Source organism: Elaeis guineensis, chromosome 6 (assembly GCF_000442705.2).
Source record: "Elaeis guineensis isolate ETL-2024a chromosome 6, EG11, whole genome shotgun sequence".
NCBI lineage: Eukaryota > Viridiplantae > Streptophyta > Magnoliopsida > Arecales > Arecaceae > Elaeis > Elaeis guineensis.
The window spans coordinates 15,848,779-15,874,583 of NC_025998.2; the positions used below are offsets into that span (position 1 = coordinate 15,848,779).

Sequence of the window (25,805 nt, forward strand, 5' to 3'; positions counted from 1 at the left end):
GATTCTAGTCACGAATTAGATGCTTCAGGAGATTTGGCAATTCCAATTTCGATTCCAATCCATTTGATTTTTATTTCAATTTCGATTCTGATTGCGAACTAAACACCCACATAATGTAATCTCCCATAGAATCTAGGTTACATGGTCGGTGAAATTGATCATTTGATTTCCCAGGATCACTCCTTACAAGCTCTCGCCATGTCTCTGCTTTGCTGTCTTTAACAGCTACTTACTAGTTATATAGTTATTTGCTGTTGTGCCAGTATGCAATATGAAAATTAAGTCCTCTATTTCTAGCACATATTTCTTTTCTCAATTTTGCTTTAACCCCAAGCCTTAAGAAAGGTATTTGGATACAGCATTGTGTAGGTGATCAAGCCATGAGCGACCATGGAGGTGATCATAATGAAAGAGTTGAGGGTTTGCCTAAACCATTCCATAACCGATATGCTGGAACCATTGAGGTAATGATGCCCTTTTTTTGAGCAAAAGAGGTGATGCCTTTATGAAATTCAACCCATATCAGTGATGGTCCAATCCATAGCCCACCTCAGAAACGGCCCAACTTATATAGAAAACAAAACAGACTAATTATGTGCCTAGGTGTATATCACATCTATGATGAAATTGAGTTTCTTCTTCCACTTCTTCTTCTTCAGTTGGATAAAAATTTGTTTCTATCAATGTTTGGACAATGTTGTCTAAATAGTAGGTCTACAGGGGCCAAGATGCATAAAGCATGAATTTTGTTTAAGCAGTAGGATACAAATTTGTTTCTGTCAATGGTTGGACAATCTTGTCTGAATATTTGACTTGGATGAGCCAAGATGCATCACCACATGGCAGCTACATTTGTTAAAACATATGCAAATGCAATGGGACTATGATTTTGTGGATTTTGTTTGGAGCTGGTTCAATAGTCTTTCTTTTGATAAAAAGACAATTAAACAATGGCTAGAAGTTGTTTTCTAAGAAAGGAGACATAAGGAAATACGTACATAAAATGTACTTGGTCGTTGTTCATAGGCAAGGGCGCTAGTTTAGGGATTAACGAAAATTTGTAAACATACCTCTCTTGTATAGGATTGAACTATAATTGATGAAAATATCTTTGGATCTTATTTTCTTTGTAAAAAAGTAGAAAAGCTAAGGAGAGCATAACTTTCGACCATTTAGTTATTAGGAAGTTAAACATGAGTTTGGTTTTAAAAGTTACCTAGCATTAATATTTATTTGTTTTTTTTCTCATCGTTGTTTCATCAAACATGTTAATGGGAGGCGAAGAAATGAATTATATGTTTCTCTAAGGTATTATTTGGGAGAGATCTCAAGTTTATACATCCTCATCATGTGTTAAATTGCTTGGTAGAAATATATTTTTTCGATGTACATTAGAGCCAACTTGCTTCTAATCAACTTAATGGGGAGCAAATTTTAGGTCACATATAACTTCACTGTCAGAACTAACGGATGCAACTTCAAAAATTAAGAAAATTTAGATCTAGCTTCTAAATTTACACATGTAAATTACAAACCCTAGTCTAACTGGAGACTAGAGCTCAGATAGCAAGTTCTTGCACCCCCAACTTGCTTGTGCCCTAACCCTAGCCCTAGGGTCTGTCTTCAAGTCCTGTATACTGCTCTCAAGAGAATTCAATCTAAACTGTTCTAGCGGCACTAATCCCAGTATATTATCATCAGATCATGCCAAGGAGCCACCGAGCGGATTATTTTGGGTAATTTGCGCCTCCACGGACTAGCGTAACGGGGCTCGAGAGTAAGGGTTCGAGATCCGAAGGGGGTACTCGAACTCGAAGGTGAGGGCGGAACAATGGCCGCCATGGGCGGTGCCCGAAGAGCTCTGCTGACCTTCCGCTCTTCTTCTCCGAGCCTCTTCACTGGTTGCTCTAGGTCACCCGCTTCTTCTCCGGCTTCGGCCTTTGCTCGCTTCTCTCGCCGCAGGCTTCCCTTAGCGATTGCCAGGTATTCGCCGTCTCTTCCCCCACTTCTTTTTCTTCTTCTTCTTCCTCCCCCCTTTTTTCTTGATTGTTTTCCTTCTTCCTCCTATTGGTTTCTCTCCTTTTTGTGGTTTAACATGTTGTTTTCCCAGGAGAAATCTATAAAAAAAAAAAAAAAACTTTTTTTTTTTTTTGGTATCTATGCTTCTTTTGCAGGGTGCCTTCGTTCTTGTTGTTGGATTTGCTGGTTCTATTTTTTGAGTGCTGTTCCTTTATTCGATTCTTTTTTGGATTTCGTTATTCTTTGTTGGTAATAATTGTTGTTCTTAGATGTTCACGACAAAAAATTGGTTTTTGCTTAAACTATATGCTTCGTTTGAGTGGTACTTTCCTTTTTATTGTTGCATCCACTAGTTCTTTGTATTGAATATCGTTCCTTTATTTGATTTTTATGTGTTCATTCCTTGTTCTGATGATACTTATTTTTATTCCTGTATTCCCATTTAAAAGTTCCATTTTTTCCATGCATATCTGCTTCTATAACGTGGGAAACTTGATATTGTGGTTCCGTTGACGAGTCTGGCATCAAACCCGTTACCCTTCTTCTTATAATCATTCTTACTGTAAAGTAAAAAATAGTTTTTGATTTCATACTTTTATTATATCTATCAATTAAAAGGGAATGGCCAGGCTATGTCTATTTCATGGCCTGTTTGTATTCCGAAGAAATGAGGTTCTGCTATCCGTTTATTGAATTTCTTTCTGTTACTCATATCTTCATCATATCATATCATCCTGAGACACTTTCAGTACCCACTATGCATTTTACTTTCTCTGCTGGAATTTATAGGCTTCCAGTGGAATTGGGTTGTGCGCAGTCTTTGATGCCACTGCACAGCGTTACTGCTTCTGCACTGTTCACTTCCATGCTGTCTTTAAAGCCTGGAAACTGGGCATGGCTCTCAGAAGGTAATTCTCTGTTGTTCCTGCATTTTGCACTTTGGGTTTCTGTAGAATCATTGTGGAAGTGCACTGTATAGATGTACTTGATTTTAGCGGTATATATGATATCAAATGCTGATACAGCTTTCACTTTTTATGAAGTTTTGCATGTTCATGCAATCCTTTGTCAAATATTGATTTCTGACTGTTTTTCTGGTTGACATGGTTTCACAACCATAAAACATGTTTCTGAAATGCTATCCTACAACGGTTTTTGTTGAAAGGATCATTGGTGTCACAGTTTTTAACAACCCCGAGGGAAGTCATTTTTTTGGCAAGTGGTATAGCTGACATTGTTTATCATAAGGTCTTCACTTCCATTTGAATGCTGCCACTCAATTAAAGTCCTGTTCAAGTGCTGGAATTTGGACCTTTACATGTGGCATCTTCCCAGTATCAAATAAAAGGTTGCTGGATAATCTAGTTAAATTTATATTTTCTTTTTTTGTTTTTAGCTGTCCACAGTGATTGGTCACAGTTGGTAGCATTAGATTAGGAAGTGTAGAAGAAGGAAAAAGAAGAATTTTAGAGGGAGAGAAGTGTAGAAAGAAAGGAGAAGAAGTAAAAACTGAGGGAAATTTTGTGAAATTCTTCAACAAGAAACTGATTTATTCAAAATAAACCATAAGTCATCCAAAGCCATCACTGTTCATGGATCCATATTTATAGAACCTAAGCAATCCTGATAAATGTTTTCCAATCAGATTTTTATAAGTGCTAATAGTAACATGATGGATCTAATTTGCAAGGTAAAGCAGATGCTGAAATGATGGATTTCTTTATTTGGGAAAAAAACTCAAGAGGAGTGAGTTGTTCCTTGAGAATATAGGTGTACAAGGAGTTGCCCTGTTTTGAGAGCCATTAAGATGGCTCTATTTTCTTTCTTCCTCACTTTTCTTCTCTTTCTTGTAGACCTGTAACTTTTTCTAATCTTCTTAATAAAATCCTCTAGGCACTCTGTGCCTATAGGTCTCTCTCTCAAAAAAAAAAGAAAAAAAAAAGAAGCTAGGTCTCTCACCAGCACAATTTGACTTTAAATAGTACTTCCAACCAACCTAAATTCAATTCTATTAGAATCTGCACACTTGGCTGAATATATATTACTTTAGACTCCTTGCTTTGACTAAATTCAAGCGTTCTAGGATTAGCTGAAGTTCTATCAAAAATAAGTTTCAAAATGCAATAATTTTTTACCTTTCGCTTCCTTTGCTCTCCTATTTATCTTTTATTGTTCTGGCTAGTCACACAATGGAATGGAGTTAAGACAGATGCAAGGACATTGAAGGCATTTCCCAGACCTTTGGCTTTGATTTTCCTCTTCTATGTTTGCAAAAATTATTGGCTAATGCTACCTTTTGAAAAGAAAGTAGTTTTTGTCTAGAACATTATTTTAAGTAATTTAAAATATTGTAAAACATTATAATATTCTAGTGAATTGCAGATTTTTAATGACTATTCCTTGAACATCCTGATGTAGATTGGTGTGCAAAATCTTAATGATTAGAGCATCTACCCAGTGCATTTCACATCCGGCATGGGCAGGTATCATATATAAGTATATGATGTGAACCTCAAAAATGGCTCGATATACTTGTTCCATATCATGTGTCTTTATCACATAAGTTAATTTGCTGATATAATGCCTTGCATGCATTCCATTTATGTTCATCAGCCACAGCTTGCATCCTTTAGATTATCTGCCTAATATTATGTGTTAGATGAGCCAAACTAGGTGTCAAAATGCTCAAAAACATCTAATCCTTGATTGAAAAGTCACTTCAGCTTATAAAGTGCTCAGAAAAGAGTATCTTTATACTGTATTATCTCTTCATGCTAGTGTACGGTGTACCATTGCTTTAAATGGTCCAATTTACACTGATTTAGTTCACAAATTTTGGATTAGAAGTCTTTATCAAGAAGTCATCAACTCCTCTAGTTTAGATAGGGCCGAGGCAAGTCTATCCGTGTACTGTGCATTTCACTGCCACAAATATCTTTTCATGCTATTGCACCATAGTTTGGAATGGTCCAATTTAAACAACTCTAATCAAATAAACTTAGGCATGTCAACTCTGGCCCTAAGTTAGCAGACTATGGTTGCCCGGACCTTTAGCTTTAGGACAACTGACACTCTCCAATATGCATGAGTGGCAGAATTCTTTGCGATCTTGGGCTAACTTCAGCTTAGGCATGCAAAATTATGCAAGGATATGTGGTGAATGAAATACAGTAGTTGAATTCTTTTCTTAACTGCATGAGTTCTTCCCACGGTATTCCATACCAGCCCGAACCGGTTGGTATACCCATATCGTACCGTGCTAGTGGGGAACCGGTATGATTCAGACCGGTTTTTCGGTAAATGACGTGAATCAGATTGTACCGATCGGTTCATACGGTACGGGCCGAACCACATGGTACGGTGCGATATGACCGGTACGGATAGTACGGGTTGGTTTTTTTTTTTTTTTTTTCTTTTTTGGCGTTGGGTGGATTTTTTTTATTGTCGGTGTAGGCCGGTACGGTACGGTACCGACTGGCCGGCAAGTGGTACGGGGTGCAATACTGGTATTGCAAACCTTGGTTCTTCCTAATATGTTCTGTTTTAAAACAATGTTGTTTGTGGATGTATTTGCTGCTATATCGTACTGGCCGGCAAATGGTACAGGGTATGGTACGGGTATTGCAAACCTTGGTTCTTCTTAATATATTCTGTTTTAAAACAATGTTGTTTGTGGGATACTTTGCAGCAAATACATCCATCTTCTGATATTGATAAAGGTTGGAGAGACTTGATAATCACTTCCAATAGCTGCATCCTACAATTTTTTTCTCTTTTTCCTTTACCTGCTTCTGCTACCAGGAATTAATCTTTCAACAAATATCATTGGCTTTGATACCATATCTACCGTTATTTGCTGAAGTGGGAGTTTCTTTTTCTGTGTCTTGCAAATTGCTTCTAGTAGCTCGATCTTGCATCTTTCTTTTTCTGTCATTTTCCCCCCATCCTTGCTACTGTAAATAGTCTTTTCTGTGAATGTTATTGATTTTGATTTCATATCTATGTGCGAAAGTTTCTTTTAGCCTTACCAATGCCATTGTTGTATAAGACTTTGTTACATGAAGTAAGATAGCCAGTAGATAAGACAAATTTTGCCTCTAACAAGCTACTTTTCTAATTAGCATACTAGGTATTTTCCGTTTACCATTATTGTTGTCATGTTACATTGATTTTCCATCAAAATATTCTAGTTGTGAATGTGGTGTTTCATGCCTAAGGTGTTAAGTCTTGTCCAAAATGGATCGGTTATTTGCCAAGACTGATATGAAATTGACTAGTTTGGTGAGTTTTGGCGGTTTTTCCAGTTTCGACTGGTTTCAATGGTTTTGGTCGAAACAAAAACAAACTAAAACTATTGTTTCTTTTTTATTTTCCCTTTTTGCCCCCTTTGTGGTAGGACTTGCAAATATAAAGCCTCTCTATTCTCTAAAGATCTTGCTAATCTGATTATGAGTAGGTTTTGAACAAAATATATTCAAAAAGGTTCTTTACATGTACTAAACATTGACAATTTCCAATCTGTTTTGCTGATCTAATACAACAGTAATTATGTTATTTCATGTTTACATTGGATTTTACTGTTCCAGTTTTTAGATATCAATTCCTAAAACAATAAAAATGTTAATATATTTGAATAAAGGAGGTCGATATAACTTTTATGGTTGAGTGCTTGAAGTATCCAACACTTTGACATTGTAATGGAGTCTGGTATTGAACAAAATTGTTTCATAGTTATACCTAAAGGAGATGCCACATCACTTTATTTCTTGTGACTCATCAACAATGCTTGAAGTGGCATGATTCCATCAATACCATGCTCAAGAATGAGTGGAATTCCAAATTCCTATCTGAGAAGCCAATAGCTATTCTCTTCATTGTCTCCCCTTGAAAATATTGGAAAATAGAAAAAGGTCTTATGTCTATCTTCTGTTCCATTTATATTTATAATTTTAGGCACATGTATTTGAATGTGAAGCTATTGCATAGATAAAGTGTCTGGAAGGATGGTCCTTGATAATTCAAACTATATAAATTCTGATCCTTGATTGCTAAAAACTCAATAATAATATGAAATTAACTTCCATTTTTTTTTTTTGAATTTTATTCTGACTTTTTTTGACCAAAACTATCCAAAACCAAAACTCAACCAAGGGGATTACAAATTTCAAAACATTGATCTTGCCCCGGTTGCAACATGGCAGCGATAATTTTTTTTTTTTTGGTTCTGTAGCCTTGAGGCAATCATCTGTTAAGTCAAAATGTGCTCGTGCTTTATGTGTTGCTAGTGCTTTCTTGGTGATGATTTTGCTAGCTGATAGGCCAAATAACATTTATGCAACAAAAACATCTCTTACAGGTCAAAATGTAAAATTGCTTCGTGTTGCTAGTATTTTTCATCCATGATTAGGGTCAAGCAACATTAATGCAGTTATATACTCTTCTTTTCTGTCAAAATATATTTTTTTCTTTAACAAATGCCACTGATGGTAAACAAGGGAAAATTCATATTCGCGGCAGAAAGGATCAATGACCTTGTTTCTTGATAATTATTTGTTAGGCATCATTTTGTCACATCAGTAAATGAAGACATATCCTTATTAGACTAGGTGCTGATCTTTTGGTTTCTGTTCATGGCTATTACTTCGATAATAATATAGCTGCTATTTTTTTTCCTAATTCCGGTGATTCGTGAGCATATAATATTTGAAATAACTATTGTTAATCTGGGAACCATTTTATGGATCATCTCCAGTTAGTGTCTTTATTCTGTTAGCTTCTAAAATTTCACAATTTTAATTAAGCAAATATTTGTGACAGAAAACAGGAGAAAAATTATTTTCACAACAGAAAGGATTTTTTTGATGTTTTGCCTCAATGATTTTTCTGTTGGAGATTTTTTCCTAGTATTTTTTGCATGTTGGTCTGTACGATCTTTCATATTTAAATATTAATCCTGCAACCCTATAATTTGGGGCATATACGCCCGTGGGTTTACTTAACCTTGCCTGAACCAAATGTTCCTGATTTATTCCTCCAATGGTATTAGTTTACTAAGCCTTTCCATTTTATTGACTATTTTTACCCTTAAAAAAGAGGGAGGAGAAGGGGGAAGGATGCGAGGTTGTGAGTTGGGCTAGGAAAAAGGGGAGGAGAGAGACTTAGAAAAAAAGAGAGGAAGGGGGAGACTCAGCAAAGAAACAAGAAAACTGTCCCTGATCTTTCTAACTTCAGTGCAGTCCAAGGGACTTTGAGCCTTTTTCCAACTCTACTAACCCCTAACCATAATCTGGTTAAGGAATATTAGTGGAAGGAGTCCTGACAATTGGTGAGGTTGTCATATCTTTTCTGACCATTGTTAATCTTTGAACAGTTTTTTTGCTTAACTGGAGTTATTATTATTTTTCCAGTAGCTTAATATACATGGTAATTCAGTGTTAATATTCAAGGGCAAGGCTGTCATCTTTCTGTTTTTAATGCATACAATTGCTGGTGCATGCCTTCACTGTTATTTTAATTGTTCAGAATAACGCAATGCTTCGTTTGTTTGGTTGTCAAATCATGTAGAAGTGTTTTTATGCTCTCCTTTACGTTTTATTGTTGCGAACCATCTGTCGACCAAAATATTACTCTGTTATGGCTTTAATTCTTAAATACTAGCTGAATTTTTCAGTAACTTTATCCTTGATTTTGGTGGCATGCTGTAGGATTTGCAACGCCTCTATAGCAGGACGGATTAACTAGGAAAAAAAGGCAGGGACATGCTGCTGTTCAGAGCACATTCAGATATATTCTTGTTTCAAAAATATTTCCTTCAAATATTAGAGAAGTCATTGGCGTTTCAGTGGTTAATTTCTGAGTGTTTTTTGGCCAAAACATTTCATCATTTCATGGGAGAGCTAAGTTGAATTTACTTTAATAATTTTCTGATATTTATGTATCTCGAAACTGAAGAAGATCAACAATAGTCCTGGCCTATAAGTTTTGATGATACCTTTTTTCGACCAGCATAATAATTTTGCTGGAAGTGCTTTTGTTTAGTGCATTTGAGGGAGGTTTCTCTATGAATTGTGTTTGAGTGAGATTTGTCTATTCGTTGTGAGCATGCTAATCCCTTGATCCCAGTGCTATTCCACATCAAAAACTGCAGAATACCTAGGGGAACCTCAGGAAAAACCTAGGAGTTGATAAACTGTTCATTTGTTTTTTTTACTTTAAAAGTTACAATAATATGGTAGAGTTTATAAATATTATGTTGATAGACATATTATTAAAATTAAATGTCTCTACTGTAGAAAAGAATGTATTTAAGAAATATTTATTTCATAGCTTCCGAGAGTTACTGTTTCAATACATTTGAAAAAAATATTCGGAGATTATCAAGAAAAAGGATAAGATGGCATGTTTCAAGACATGGATCATCTGCTCTTCATTCGCTTGATGCCCATAATTTACTGCCTGGGGTCTGAACAAAAGAATATACCATTCAAGTATTGGACCCTCAATGTAAGATCGCTGTCTGGTTCCACTGGTGAAGAAGATATCCATGATTTACCGCTCGAGGATTGAGGGTGTTGGTTATTCTAAACATGAGTTACTGACCCTGTGCAGGATCAAAGAAAAGAATAAAGACATAGGTCCCCAAGCAAAGCTTGGTCTTGCTGAGTTGCAAGGCTGGAGGGCTTGAAGAGACCACTAACTCTGGAAATAAATTTATCTATGGACCGTAGCTCTCATTCAAAATATTTGTTGGTATCAACCCCATGTATCAGTAAAGGAGTTATCACAGCATGTTATCATTTGATAGTTCAAACGTTAGCAACTTTTCATGCACTTGGTATGTTAAAGTCGAATACTACGATAGAATGGGCGCCTCTTGGATATTGAGAAAGTGGTGCAATTTTTCACAAACTATGAGGCTTCTGGAATGACGATGGGTACGGAGATTTGTATAGACATGTAACCGTGATTGGAGGACAAATAAGGAAATAGAATACGAGGGTGTTTGGTTTGTAATCAAAATGGAATAAAAATCAGAATGATTTGGAATGGAAATTGAAATGATCAAATTTTTTGAAGTGTTTGTTGTTATCGGAATTGGAATGGAAATTTGAATCTATAGAGGAGAGTAGGGATTGAGTTCTATATAGATTGAGCCATTCCATTATGGAATCGGGATCGGAATGACTCTTCCAACTAAATGGTTAGAATGGGAGCCATCGATTTCAGACCCCACTCTCTCCAACCAAACACCCCTACAATACAGGCCAGGATCATGAGCAAAACTTGAGCCCGTCCAAAGAAAGTGAGCCAAGATTCCGCCCAAGTTATGCATGAAGGCCTACATGGTCTTAGTTATATGGGCTTGGGCTTCAAATGATGGTGGTGGCTTTAGTGTTGCAACTGGGAAGGCCTTGGGCCTCCACCTATCAGTCTCATATATGTTGTTGTTTTATTTATCATAATACACATAATAAAATATGCATGGACTAAATTTCATATGGTCGGGACTGTGCAAAGCAAATTGCTTGTGGTGCAACTGAATTTTTGACTACATGAAGCAAGTGCAAGGAAGGATTTCTATGATGTTAATCACAGTGATTGATATAGATCGTTGGTTTAAAACCAATATAGATTCCATAAGAAGGGCGTAATTAGATGACTAAGTTAGTAATGCATGCCTAGGGATTTTGGTTATTGGGTAAAGGAAGGCAGACATTTCTAAACCTTAGAAATGTACAAGCAGAAATATCCATTTGTATAGAAAGCAGTTGAGGAAGTGAACTAGATGGAGTCATCCACATTGTCACCACTCCTAACGAGATGGTCTGTTGTTTGATTGGCTTCTTTGGAGACTTGGGAGGCATAAAAATAAAGAGCATGGATCCTCTATGGTGTCTCGCTTCCTTGAAGGTAAGGGAGGCACAAAAATAAAGAACATGGATCCTTTGCAGTGCATCGTTTCCTTGAAGACAAGGGAGATATAAAAACAAAGAGCATGGATCCTTTGCGGTATGTACAATGCATGTAGAGTGTGGTATATTTGTTGATGACTTCTATCAAAGAATAGACAGCCACCAAACAACATGCAAAATGTATGATGCGGCATTATTTGATGGTCGTCCATCGGTGGCATCGCACTCTATGGTGAGCACATGGCACCACAAAGATTCTTTGGTCAAAATAAAAGTAAGAGATAGATGTTCAACACCTGAATGCCATGCATAGAGAATGCCTATGGAACATTAACATCATCAACTTACATATATAAATTTAACATTTGCAAATTACCTAATTGCTTCACTTATATCTAACAAAACACTCCACCTTTAGATCTTCGTGCACCTCTTTGAGGATGGCTCCTATACACCCATTTTACAAGTCATACCAAAATAGGTGATTGTGTAAGATGCAAAATAAACCTATTGGGATAGATCCTTATTGTTTAGCCAACTATCTCTCCTTTTGCCTCCCAACAGACTAAGCGCACAATGATTATTCCTCTTCTTCATCTCTACACCAACTAAGCGCACTACATTATGGATCGAGCCGACTTAGATCAATGGGACCTGATCAAGTCGGTCTTTTATCAACTTGGTTCAACATGTGACCGACAATATTTGATATATAATCGGCACCTAACTAACGATATACTCGGTGTCATACTAACTATCTAGATTTTGTACATCTGAGAATCGGACGATGGTTATCCGGTACGAATATTAACTATTTATGAACGTGGAGCGCGATAGTCACCCACGAGTGGCTCATTACTTGACCTTAATGGCAGTTAATGAGATAACCGTCCAATAAATATCATAACTCTCACGTCCTAAGTATTTAAAGATGAGAGTTACACAGTAACGACTTTTCTCGCACTATATAAAATGGTAAGCTATGGAGGACTAGATAAATGACACTAATCACAAGCTTTTGGGCTCTTGCTTTTGGCTCTCGACTGTTCCCTTTCTTCGGCTAACTTAAGCACCGAAAGATCCCCTGTCAGATAACTTCCTGCAAGAGGACTTCATTTTGCAGGTTTCTTGCCGTCTAGTACTTAAGCACAACAGCTCGACTCACCGCCGACATGTCATTGAAGATCGGCAGCAACAAAACCAATCCCTCCTCTTATGGTACATTTGAAATAGACTTGAAACTAAATTAGATATGGATTTGATACTAGCATATCCATATCCATATTTGTTTTGTTTGATGAATACCAATACGGATATGAATGCTAGCTGGATGCAAATATTTATATAATTATGGATATAAGGTGGATAATAAAGTTTTCTGATCGTAAAATCAAAAACAGTATTGAGTAGGTAATAAATCAAGTTAATAATATATTAACATAGTTATATATTTTTATTAAAAAATTACGTATATAGAATTAAATAGAATTATAAATAAAAAAGATATTCGAATATGGATAAGATAATTGTCTATCTATATCCATATGTATTTTCCTTCGAGGATACATATAAGGATACAAACACAGATGTTTAAATTTCTATCCAGATAAGCTTCGTATATAAAAATAGATCAAGATGGATGTTATCCTGTATGCTTTTACCCGTGATCCAATATATCCCGTTTACAAGGGTATTCATTGACCATATTCCATTCTTTATTAGGGCGCAAGACAATCAGAAAACAGTCACCCTTGAAGGAAACCACTCAAGGAAGGGATTAAGTAACAAAGTAAATAATCTAAAGCAGGTTTGCTCGTGTAAATCAGGAAGCTCTGGTTCTACTTTTGCCAAGATACAATTCTAGTATCAATTTTGTCAAGACCGTGATGTGGATTGCTTCCCTGAGCACCGTAACACTATTGCCGTGCATCCTAACTTGCTTTGAGCCTAAAATCTGTGATTATTTTACTTTCAAAAGTTTCATGGAGAAATTGCACCTCGTTATTGTTGTATGATAAGGAATTTGGGAGGAGGAAAAATGCGGACTTCTTTGCATAAGTTTTTACTGCTGCTGTTCTTCGCATAGCCCTATACGGCAATCCCTTTTAAGGATCCATCTATCTTGGCGATGTAAAACTAGGTTGTTTTTTCATCTAGTCAAGGGCAAGAATCGACATAGTTTTTTCTTTTTCTTTTTCTCCCTCTCCCCCAGCTCTTTTTTATTAGCATTCTCCTGTTTATTAGCGGTAATTAACACTTTGTCCTTTCTTTTCCTTAAAATTTTCTTGCTTTATATCTTACTGGTCTTTTAAGATCTTGGATCACCAGGCACCTAAAATGAGTGCTAAACCGGGTTGCTAGTGCCAAACACATGAAAAGAATGCCAACTTTTCAAAAAAAATAAAAAAAGATTGCAAGCACATTAGACTCGTTATTAGTGACAGATAATATCTGGGAGGAACCTTCAAGATTTAGTTTCATACTCTCCAGGAGCCGCTTGTTGGTCTTTAAACTTTGTTTAGAAGCATGGGCAAGGTTTTATTAGCAAAACAAAATGAAAAAGAAACTACAATAAAAAAACGCGTGACATAAGGTTGCGTACTTGGAATAGCTTGCTTTTTTTTTTTTTTTTTCCCCTAATAACAGGGAAGCATATGCGGACATATGTTGAGACATGAATCAAAAGTGGGCCACCAATAAGTATTTTATCTATTTATGTTTTAGGTTAGGGAAGATCTAGGCCCTGCCCGCTCCATTTAAATAGAGTTTAGGCTCAAGATTTTTTTTTTTTTTTTTTTTGCCTCTATAAAGAAGTGGGATCAAACCTCTGTCCTCTTGTACAAAACATGAAAATGCCATTACTATAGCTTAGTTCGTACCAATGAGTGCTTGGCATGTTAGCACTTTTTTTCTTTTTGTCTCCAAATATTTTTCTTCCATTCCACCAATGAGTACATAAAAATTGAGGGGACAAATCTATAAGTCGCACAATCTAATCCCCTCTCAAACATGAACACAAAATGGATGCACGATATGCACGCGTAGAGAGTGTCTATGTGTGCGTTTGTGTGTGTGTGTGAGAGAGAGAGAAAGAGAGAGAGAGAGAGTGGATATCTTATATCATTATTAATGATGGATATCATAGTGATAAAGTGGGAGAAAGAAGACCAAATGTATCATTAACCCGAGCTCAGTTGCAATGAGCTATTAATATTCTAATGGCACCCTTTTTTTTCTTTTAGAAACGTCACAAACGGGGGAATGAGTGCTTCCTTCCATTTTACACTACACAGCCATCATACTTGCGGCGGGCCACATTATGGGTTAAGAATGGAGTATCCCTTTCACCATACTTAACCACATCATGTAATTTAAGTCATATCCTTAGAAATAATAAAAATTAAAAGAAAAGAAAATAGAATAGACATGATCTTGCAACTAAAAATTAAAAAATTGGACTACATTTACTTTGATGAACACAAATCAGCGCCTTCAGATCTAATTAAGATGGTGGAGGAAATTATTATTTAGCCAAATTGTAATTCCAACAGAGAGAAACAAAATGTAAAAGATCAATTACAGTTGATATTTAAATAACGATAAGATGTTAATCTGATTCAAATCATGAATAAAGACATATCTCTCTATACAATACAAATATGAAGTCTCCTCTTTGAAGAACCATATAAAAGCTAGGAGGATATTTTCATGGACTATGTTCTTAATGATTGAATCTATTAATACAATTTGGATGGTCATACCTCTGTTCCATCAAAAAAATTAGAGTGAAGAATCGATTACCCATGTAATAAGATCTTAGCCATCAAGTTAAATTTGAGAACACTCATAATCGCTTTTCTCAAGTTCTTGGCCCTTACAATGAACTGGATAGGGTATGTACCAAAGAGGAAAAAAAAAAAAAAAAACTGCACAGGGATGGACAATATTTTACTCAACCTCATAAGAATCATCCCCCCAATATGACAATACCTCTCCTCTCCAGAGAGAACAAGCAGGAGGGTCTTTTGGTCATTTCGCCCTTTCCGTTCAAAGAATCCAAGTGGGACGGCAAATACGACCGTTCCAAGTTCAACCACCTCAGAATCCCTCAGATGAACGCCACTGGTTATCTCTTTCTTCATTCCCGTCCCCACCTCTTGCTAGTGTCAATCTTTTCTGATGCCCAACATCAAAACTTTGGAACAAATTCATTTATTCTGAGTCCTTTTGCTTATAGTATTCTGGGTCCTTGATCGTGTTCTTATTTTTTGCCTTCTTGATCGCTAGCTCATCTTGGCGTAGATCAGGGGATTCGTTGGTGAATTTTCCGACTTCGGTTTATCTATTCTTGGATCAAGAATACGAGAATTTTGCAGTTGTTAAGGTAAAGATGGGGTTTTTAAGGTTTTTGTTTCCTATAATTTTATTGCTCGTTTGGGTAAGCATGTGACCTTCTTTGTGACATGAATGGAAACAGGAGTCCTCATTGATTTTATGATGATATTGTTTGTTTGTTTTCCTAGTAAAATCTATTATCCTTTGGATCGTGCTAACTCAAAGGTCATTTTTAGGTTAATTCTTGATACGTGGTTAAAAATTTCATTTTTGGTGGGTTAAAGCAGTATTACCATCACCTGTTTGATAAAGGTTCTTGATGAGTCTTAAGCTATGATTCTTTTCACGATATGTTCGTATGTGACTTGATGAAACTGATTCGTATTCTAAATATTTGGAGCTGGATTTGTTCGTAGGTTTCCTCTGAATTCACTATTCTTTCATTACTCTTGCTTTACACAAGACTTCATATAACCATTTGCTTTTCTAGTTACGTTTCATGATGACATATGTTTATTGAAGAATTTATAGGAAATTTTGTTAAGATTTGCATTATCGCAGCTAAATTGTGAGGATTAACTATGTTATGTTGAGAATTAGTACATATTTTGATATATAATGAAGTCAATTTCTTACACTTTGTACTTTGGCATTTTGCTTTGTTACTTTCATTTTTCCCCCACTTGAAAGATAAGATGCCGACATTGACTCCGGGAACTCTACTGAAACTCCTTGATGGCATGAAGGTGGGTGCTGCCAAACCGATCGGGGAGCACCGGAGTGCACTCTTGCAAGTGTCTGACATTGTGCCAATAGATGTTGATGAAAAGGATCTGTGGCCAAAGCGTGGGTTTTACATTAAGGTGTCTGATTCTTCCTATTTTATCTATGCTAGCCTACCATTTGAACAAAATGACCTTGTTCTTAGCAACAAGATGCAGCTTGGGCAGTACATGTATGTTGAAGATTAGAACCAGGTTTGCCTGTTCCAATCATCAAGGGTGCAAGGCCATTGCCAGGAAGGCACCCACTGGCGGGCAGGCCACAACCTATCATGCCAATGATAGAGAATGGAGAAAGACTAGATACAGTTCCTACTGATTGTGCAGTCTCTTCCACTCGTAGAAGAAGCTTATGGGGACCGAACATGATCCCAACAAGTGGTGTTTGTTCACCTAAGCTAGGGAAGTCAACCATGCTGGGTTTTGGAGAGAGAAAGCCAGTTAAGGAAAGAACACAAACTTGCCTGATTTCTCCACTGATAAATGGAAGATTGGGTAAGGACGGATCAGAGATGGCTTTTATATCACCAAGGACTGGGAATATTCTGTCTAAGATAACACATTGGAAGGGAGAAATTGCCACTGCAATAAGGAAAAGCAGCATCACTTCAAAATTTCGCAGGAGCAAAAGCTTGGGCAATGAAGGACTTGGAATCCCAATGACTCCCTCCCCTGTAGGCACCTTCTCCTCTTTCCTTTCATCTATTGAACTATTAGTTTTAATTATCCAGCACGTTTTGTAGCATTGAAAAAAAATTACCAGGCAAAGGTTGCTTGCAATAGCTATAGATCTTTTGCAAATCATTCTCTGAGTTTACCAATCTGCTGAAGTTAATCCAAATGTCTGAAAGAAGTACAACTCTTGGTATATGTACTTGGGCAAATATGAATGCTTTTGCCAAAACTAGAATAGATGATTCAGTTGCATAATTTTGTATCCATATACAAATTTTATCTTGGAACTCTTTTTCACCAAAAATAAAGAGAACCCTATAAAATGTAATCTGAGCGCATATCAGTTAGCCTTTGTTTAATTTGGTGTGCTAAGATAGGTCGCAAACCCTTATATGGCTGATTTAATCTAAAGACAATTCATGGATCAATTATCTCATAAACTGGATTGTCTTCATCAATGGCTATGTGGTCAGATTATTGCTACTTATATATCCATGAAAAGGATTGTTATAAATGAAATACGAAATACTAAAACTTTTTATTTGTTTTTGAATAATTATATGTTTTCGTAGCAGCTAAAAAAGGAAAAAAGAAAAGAAAGCAGCCCATGCTTTTTGCACTAGCACTTACTAATCATCATAGATTTACACATTTGAAAGTCACACACTAACTCTTATAGGGTCTCTGACCTTATAATTTGTTAATTATGCCAACGGATATCTGTGTTGCTTTCTGTGTATGATGGTGTCCTGATCAGGTCTGGAGAACTGGTATGAGTAAGTTGTATTTTTTTTTTCCTTTTGTAGGGAAAAAATAATTATAGGAGGAGGGGGGTTAAATGAAAAGAATAAAGACATCTAGGGTCATATGCATGAAGATAGAACAAATGGATGTTCTAACCCAATGTTCTGCAAGGCACAATTAAGATACCAAAAAATGAAGTTCTCTAAAAGAATGAATTGCCATTTGCATATTCTTTTAGCTTATTCTCTTTTACTTACAGGAGAACTCAAACACTGCCCCTCCCCGTGTTCTAAATGTAAGAACGGCAGCCTCCTCTCATGCATCTGATGAAAAATGTAAATCAAGCAAACCTCACCGATTGCAAGGTACTACAGAAAACTACAATTTTCTCACATTACCTGGAATGCTCAATGAACTAGGAAAGGTATGATATCTTATTTTCTACTTCTATTTCTTTACTTGCACCTACGAGAAATATGCTGATAATGAACTCTTAGGAGGCCATACGTCAGAATGCAGCAGCAAGAAACACAGCTCTTCAAGCACTAAGAGATGCTTCTGCGACAGAAGCTTTAGTTCAGGTTCTCAAGTAAGATAATCTATCTACTTTGCATATCATAAATCCTAAAAGAATTTGATCTTGCATAGGTCTCAGGTAAGAAAATCTTGTGTACTTGACCAATTGCAGGATGTTTTCGGACTTGAGCACATCTTCAAGGCCAGATGCTCCGGCTGTTAGTTTGATCAGTTTCTAACCTTTCACAATGAGATTACAAAGGCAGTGAACAATATGGAGGCAATACAAACTTCCACTGCTGTGACCAGTGACGAACGCATCATGAACAAACTAAACGAGGAATATTTGCTTTTTTTGAATGAAATAGTAGATAACTTGATTAACCGATACGAGCTTGCTGATGTTAAAGGAAGAGCAAAAGCATTTTCCAAATTGGTTTCATCCATTCCTGACAAAATGAAAGCAAACATTGGTAAAAATCCAGGATCAAATGTAAACAAGAATAGATTCTGGCTAGAAAACGAACGGGTTCTGCAGTTGCTGATGAAAACAAAGAACAAAGTTCTAGCTTGTTCAGATTAATTAAATTGGCTAAGCAGATACAAACTGAGGCTGGAAATTGGTTTATGGAGTTCTTAGAGAAAGCATTGGAAGCAGGTCTGAAGAAGACAAAGGAATCATCAACAGTTGATGATGAGAAGCTGGACTGCTGCCCACAGTCATTAATTATGAAAGTCATCAATTGGGTAGAGGTGGAGCAGAGTGACAGCAGCAAGAGACCAGTTCATCCTAGAGCAGCAGAGGTGTTGAGAAAGTTGAGGATAGAAGCAGAGAATCCTTAAATTGGATTCTACGACTTCATGCATTGTGTCATCCGATCTGTCCATGGTATACAAAGATTTTCTCTTTTCTCCTCAAAATGATCAAGGATAGAAGCAAAGAATCCTTAAATTGGATTGTTTCTGGTGTATCAAATACTCTAAAGATGAATACATGCTCTTTTTTTTTTTCCTAATAGAACCACAGATTGCAATAGAGTTGTGATCTCAAAGGAAATAAAGCACGAAATCTGGGGAAAGCAAGAGACGGGGAGACCAACCTAGTGTTACAGGTACTTGGCATAAAAAAACTCGTATAGGAAATTGCTGATTCTTCGCTGTTTTAAGTCTAATCTCAAGTGCGACGCTTTAGATAGATTATTCAAGACATTCAGTGATTAAAGACTAGTTGATGACTTGATGCATGTGCAGATTTTTTTTTAGTTTTTAACAGCTCCCCATTTCCTTTCTGGTCGATTTCTATCTCGCATGGGAAGATGCCACGAAGATGAGATTTTCCTGTGACAACGGCGGATTTATTTTTTTATTTCTTATTTCCAAAAGTATCCCCTTCCCCATCTTATTTTCCAAATTACTGTCCACGTTGAAATCGCTGTTTGAACCGGCGTTTTTATAGGGACCTTGGCACCCCCGTGTTCTTCGTTTTTATTATTTTTATTTTTTTTGGACAAATGAAGGGCAGAGGATGGGGATGTTTTTATGTTCGTACGAACGGCCATTGAAACTCGGGGGGACTGGAAGGGGGTGGTGGTCGCGTGAAGATGGGGTGGATGGTGGGTGCAGTATGAAAGGCGGTGAGGTGGGGCTGCAGCGGATGCCTAGCGAGGGAGAGAGAGGCGGCCATAGCAGCGGGGTGGTACAGGCGTAGGGCCAACGACGGACAACGTAGGGCCAGTGGTGGACGGCGTAGAGGATGGCAGCGGGGTAAGGCTGCGGGTGGCACGCTAGAGAGGGGGGTGTGGGTCGACCGTCGATAGAGAAAGTTCGACCGGACGATGGGAGGAAGAGAAGAGAGAAACGAGGAAAAAAAAAAAATAATAAATAATAAAATATTTTTATTATTATTTTATAAATAATAAAATATTATTATTTGATTAATAATAAATTATTATTATTATTATTTGATTAATAATGTTATTTTAAAATATATTTATCATTAAAAATTAATAAATATAAATTAAAAGAAAAAATATTACAAGAGAAAAATAAATTGAAATTGCATTGCACAATCGGAGTGCGGATGGGGCCTTCGTCGGAACCGAAGAGGGAGGAGAGGGAAGATAAAAAATAATATTTTTATTATTAAAATACTATTATTTGATTAATAATAAATATTATTATTTACTTTATAGTCAAATAATAAAATATTAATAATAAAATATTATTATTTGATTAATAATAAAATATTACTATTTGATTAATAATAAATTATTATTATTTAATTAGTAATTAAATATTATTATTTTATTAATAAAAATAGCATTATTAATAATGCTCTTGCGCCGTCGTCCCTTCTATCTCCTCGATCCTAGTGAAGTATTTTTTGATGAGTCATCAACCAAGGTATCCGTTTTAACCAAGATACAATGGCAATCATGATTCCGAATTAATTTTCTGATCTATGTTGTAGCTGCAGCAGACTCAGACTCATCATGGACTGAGATGCTTGGTGTACTCATATCTTTCCTATATGGTTTAACATCTCACTAATGGTAACAGCATTCATCATCAACTGTAAATCACAATATTTCAAAATTATCTTTTAAAATTAATATTTATAATTATTTTTAAAAATAATTATAATGGGGTGGGGAGGGACCGCCAGCATGCGAGGGTTTGGGGGGGCATGCGTGGAGCAGCGGCTGGCATGCAGGGGGCTAGGGGGTGCACGGAGGAGAAGAAAGAAATCAAAATAATAATAATAATATATTAATTTTAAAAAATAATTTAAGAAAAAGGTCGGAGTGGCATTGAGCTGCGGGAGGAGAAGGAATTTTTTTAAATAATAATAAAATATTAATTTAAAAATAATTAAAAATATTTTATTAATTTTTCAAAAATAATTATTTTTAAAGATAATTTTTTAAAAATAATTCTTTTTTAAAATAAATTTTAAAATAATTTTTTTCAAAACTATTTTTTAAAAATAATATTTTATTTTAAAAAATAATTTTTAAAAAATAATTTTAAAATAATTTTTTTCAAAACTATTTTTAAAAATAATAAAATATTTTAAATATAATATTTATTTTCAAAATAATATGTTTAAAAAAAAAATTTTCTTCTCCTCTTGCGATCTTTTGGTTAGGCAATTTTAAAAATAAAATTTTATTATTTTTTAAAAATCTTTCTTCTGTCTTCCTTCCACGTATTTTTCAAAATTATTTTTAAAATTAATATTTTATATTTATTTTTTAAATTTTTTTAGAATAATATTTTATCATTATTTAAAAATATATTTTTATTATAAAAATTATTATATTTTTAAATATTTTTTTAATAATTTATCATTATTTTTATAATTTTTAATACTTATTATTATTATTTTTTCTTCTCCTTCCCCCACACGCCACACCCTCCCAAGCTCCAGTTGCTCCACGCACCCTACCCCCCACGGCACCTCGCCCGTCGCATCTCCAGCACCATCTCCCGACCCTCCGGCCATCCGCGCCACTCTTGCATCACTCCCCGATCCTCTGATGAACCCACACCCTGCATCCTCCGCAGTCGTCTCCATCGCCACCCTCATCCATCTATGCCGTCGACCTCACCTACCCCACTGGTACCCTGCACCCTATCTCCCGCGGCCCCCAACATTACTTCCTGGCCACCCGCACCGCCCTTCGACCATCCGCACTACCCTCTGGCCGTCTGCACCACCTCTGGCCCCTCAGTGTGCACCCAACACGGAGGAGAAGAGAAAACGACGGGCTCAAATGACAATTTCAGTAAAATTACCGATCCAAATGGTGATTTCAGTGCAATCATACGTCCAAATGGTGATTTCAATTTTGCCCACCTCATTTAACCAGTTGGGCTCAAGGTAGGCTTAAGTAGCCATAAAATCACCACTTCAAATGATAATTTTACATGTGGATGGTAAATTTGAAAATAAATTTCGGACAGCCATATTTTTAAAAATAAAAAATTAAAAAAAAATGATTAAAAAAAAAATCCGACAATAGCATAATGTTTTCTGGTTGATTTTTTAAGGTGATTCTTTTCTTCTCGAAGATTCACCGTTTGCAATGTCAAACTTGTTCTCTCAGAGGAAACCTGGCAGCCAAGTTGGCAAGGCCTCTTCCATTGGACCTGTGTTTGATCTCAATTTCGCTTGGTATTTGCCCGAGCTTCCACCCGTCCTAGCTCTAAAAGAGGAATGATGGGTGTGTGTACGTACATATGTGTTCTTCCTTCTTTGTTTTCAACACGATAACACAAAAGTACAAGGTTTTAATTGGGATGGAACAGCTTTGGTATTTTTATGAAAAAGGGATGTCCTGAACCCCGACATTTAAAATGATGGATATCTCATCCGGATCTATTTTCCGACTCATCTCATCTCAACACTTTGGGTGCCGGGATACTCCACTGTTCTTTCTAAGTTTTTTTTCAGAATAATACAAAAAAAAAAAAATTATTTATTAAAATATATCAAAATCAAATTTATTTATCAAACTAATGCAAAAAAAAAAAATGCCATTTTGAATGACGTTTTTTCTCCCTACCACGTCACCCTCCATTTCCACGGTGGCATCGTCCCCCCTCAAAAAAAAAAAAAAGAGAAGAAACGCCAGTCCAAATAGCGTCTTTAAAAACGCCATTTTGAATGACGTTTTTAAAAACGCCATTCAAAATGGTGTTTTCATATTTTTCCAAAAAAAAAAAGAAAAAAAATCATAAAAAAATGAAAAAATTGGTTTTTTAAAATTTGAAATTAATTAATAAATTAAAATTGTAATTTTGATTGAAATTTAAAATATAAAGATTTGAATTTGTAATTCATTAAAAAAATTAATTTAGATTTTTTATTTAAAATATTTTTTAAAAGATGTCAAAAAAAATCTTAAGAAATAAAAAAAAAATATCATAGAAAATAAAAAAAAGAGAAAGAAATATGAAAGAAATAAAAATTTAAAATTTAATTGAAAAACATCGTTCGAAATGCTTGTCCTAAAAATTTTTTTAAAAAAAAATTAAATAATAAAAAAAATTATAATTTAAAATTTAAAAGAAATAAAATTTTAGAGATTAATTGAAATAAAAATAAGCATTCAAATTACTTTGTCAAATTAAAATTAATTTATTTTAAAAATATTCAAAAAAAATTGAAAAATAGGCTAAAAAATTTTTATAAAGACATAAAGAATTGAAATAAAATAGAAATTATAATTGTAATTGAAGAACAAAGTTTATAATTTTTAATTTTAAGAAATAAGAATTATAATTTTAATTGAAATTAAAATTTACTTTTTAAATAACTAAATTAATTAAAATATAAATTTTTCAAAAATATTTTAAATAAAAGAAAAAAATACGTAATAGAATATCAAAAAGATAAAAATGGAAGAAAACTAAAATTAAAATTTAAAATTATAAAAATTATAAATTAGATTAGAAAAAATATATCATAAAAGAATAAAATTAAATTAAATTAAATATAATTTTATTTTTAGGGTATTTTATAAATGTGACTTAAAAAAATTAAATTTGAATTAAATTTTGATAAAAAAAGAAATACATTAATAAGTTAAAAAATGATGAAAAGTTAAAAAGTTAAAAAGTTAAAATTTTTAAAAAGTCAGAAAAAATAATAATTATAAATTTAAAATTTTAAAAAAATAAAATTTTAAAGATTAAGTGAAATAGAAATATTTTTTAAAATTAATTTCTCAAATTAAAATTAATTTAATTAAAAAAATTTCTAAATAAAATATAAAAATCGCCTAAAAAAATTTCATAAAAAGATAAAGAATTGAAAAAAAATAGAAATTCTAATTGTAATTGAAGAACAAAGTTTATAATTTTTAATTTTAAGAAATAAGAATTATAATTATAATTGAAATTAAAAATAATATTTTAAATAACTAAATTAATTTAAACATTAATATTTAAAAAATATTTTAAATAAAGAAAAAAAATACGTAATAGAATGTCAAAAAGATAAAAGTGGAAGAAAATTAAAATTAAAAATTATAATTATAAAAATTATAAAAAAAATTTCATAAAATAATAAAATGTAATTAAATTAATTACAATTTGTTTTTTCGAGTATTTTATAAATGTGACTTAAAAAATTTTAATTTGAATTAAATTTTGATCAAAAAATAAATACATTAAAAAATTAAAAAATGAATAGGGAGAGAGACGAAGAGAGAGAGGAGGGGGCCGGGGGCCACCGTCGGGATGCGGGACCCGCCGCCGGGACGCGCGGCCCGCCGCCGGCCGTCTGTGGCCGGCGGCCAAGGAGAAGGGAGAGAGAGAGGAAGAGAGAGAGGAAGAGAGAGGAGGGGGCCGGGGCCACCGTCGGGACGCGCGGCCCGCCGCCGGCATGACTAAAAGAAAAAGAGAGAGAGGGGAAGAGGGAGAGAGAAAGAGGAAGAGGGAGAGAGCAACGGGAAGAACTCACCGCCGCCGAGACCTCACCGTCGTGCCGCCGTGCCGCCGTGCCGCCGGAGAAGATCGAGATGGGAGAAGGGAGAAGGGAGAAGGAAGAAGGAGAAGAGGGAAAAGGAAGAAGAGGGGAAAATGGGTTTGGGGAGGGGAAAACGCCATTGTCTATGGCGTTTTCTCCTTTTTTTTTTATTTATCTATTTCTAATATTTTAATAAATAAATTTAATTAAATAATAAAAATAATATTTTAAATGATAATTTTTAATTTAAATTAAAATTATATTTTTTTAAAATTTATAATTATAATTTTTATTTTATTATTACTTTTTTATTTTTTTATGATACTTTTTTATTTATTTTAAAATAGTTATCATTTGAAATTATAATTTTATTTTTCTTCTATTTTTTTTTTTTAGCATTCTATTACGTATTCTTTTCCTTTAATTAAAAAAATATTATTTTTTCTGGTACTTTTTATTTTTTAAATTTTTTAAAAAGAGGGAGAGAGAGGAAGAGGGAGAGAGAGGAGACAGCTCACCGCCGTGCTGTCGGAGAGACGCCGGAGAAGGGAGAAGAGGGAGAAAGGAGAAGAGGGAGAAGGAGAGAAGAAGGGGGAAAGGAGAAAACGCCGTTCCCTTCGGCATTTTTTTATTCTTTTTCTTTTTTTAAATTTTTTAAATTTTTTTTCATAATTTATTTATAATTTTTATAATTTAAAAATATAATTTTAATTTTCTTCTATTTTTATGATATATTACGTATTCTTTTCCTTTACTTAAATTTGTAAAGGAAGAAGGAGAAGATCGAGAAGGGAGAAGGGAGAAGGAGAAGGGAGATTTATAATTATAATTATAATTATTTCTTTAAAATTTCTTTAAAATTTATAATTATAATTATAATTATAATTTCTTTAAAATTTATAATTATAATTTTTATTTTATTATTATTTTATTATTTTTTTATGATATTTTTTTTAAATTTATTTTAAAAATTTTATTATTTAAAATTATAATTTTTGTTTTCTTCCATTTTTATCTTTTTAGCATTCTATTACGTATTCCTTTCCTTTACTTAAAAAAATATTTATTTTTTCTAAAGTTCAATTCAAAAAGCAACATTTGATATATTATTATTTACGTTATAATTTTTATAGTCCTTTCAGCATAATATTTTCTCTCCTAATGTTCTAAGACACGTTCGAGTATGTGTATCCATATGCACCGATCATAATATCCAATCATTTAAAATTAAATAATATAAAATAAAATCAACATTTAATATTATTCAATGGAATAAAAATGTCAAACGTACAAAAAAAAAATAGTACAACAAAAATGTAAAAATACTAAATACAAATACAACAAAGA

The 25,805-nt window shown here is 34.4% G+C and overlaps 1 protein-coding gene and 1 non-coding gene across 3 annotated transcripts; both read left to right on the plus strand.

The window, feature by feature from the left end:
* Positions 1-1,707: 1,707 nt before the first annotated feature.
* Positions 1,708-9,100, plus strand: LOC109505330 (protein NUCLEAR FUSION DEFECTIVE 6, mitochondrial). Of its 2 annotated transcripts, XM_073259257.1 has the most exons (4): positions 1,708-1,983; positions 2,809-2,927; positions 4,438-4,502; positions 8,724-9,100. In XM_073259257.1, the coding sequence occupies exons 1-3, from the start codon at positions 1,832-1,834 to the stop codon at positions 4,455-4,457; spliced, it is 291 nt and encodes a 96-aa protein (XP_073115358.1). In that variant the 5' UTR covers positions 1,708-1,831; the 3' UTR covers positions 4,458-4,502; positions 8,724-9,100. The 2 variants fall into 2 exon arrangements, with proteins under 2 accessions (XP_073115358.1, XP_073115357.1); XM_073259256.1 differs by lacking the exon at positions 4,438-4,502 and having other exon boundaries at positions 1,710-1,983.
* Positions 9,101-15,084: 5,984 nt separating this feature from the next.
* Positions 15,085-18,994, plus strand: LOC105047111 (uncharacterized). Its single transcript, XR_012142051.1, has 5 exons — positions 15,085-15,315; positions 15,957-16,722; positions 17,727-17,891; positions 17,965-18,056; positions 18,156-18,994. It is a non-coding gene; the product is annotated as an uncharacterized protein (transcript).
* The last annotated feature ends 6,811 nt before the right edge of the window (positions 18,995-25,805 follow it).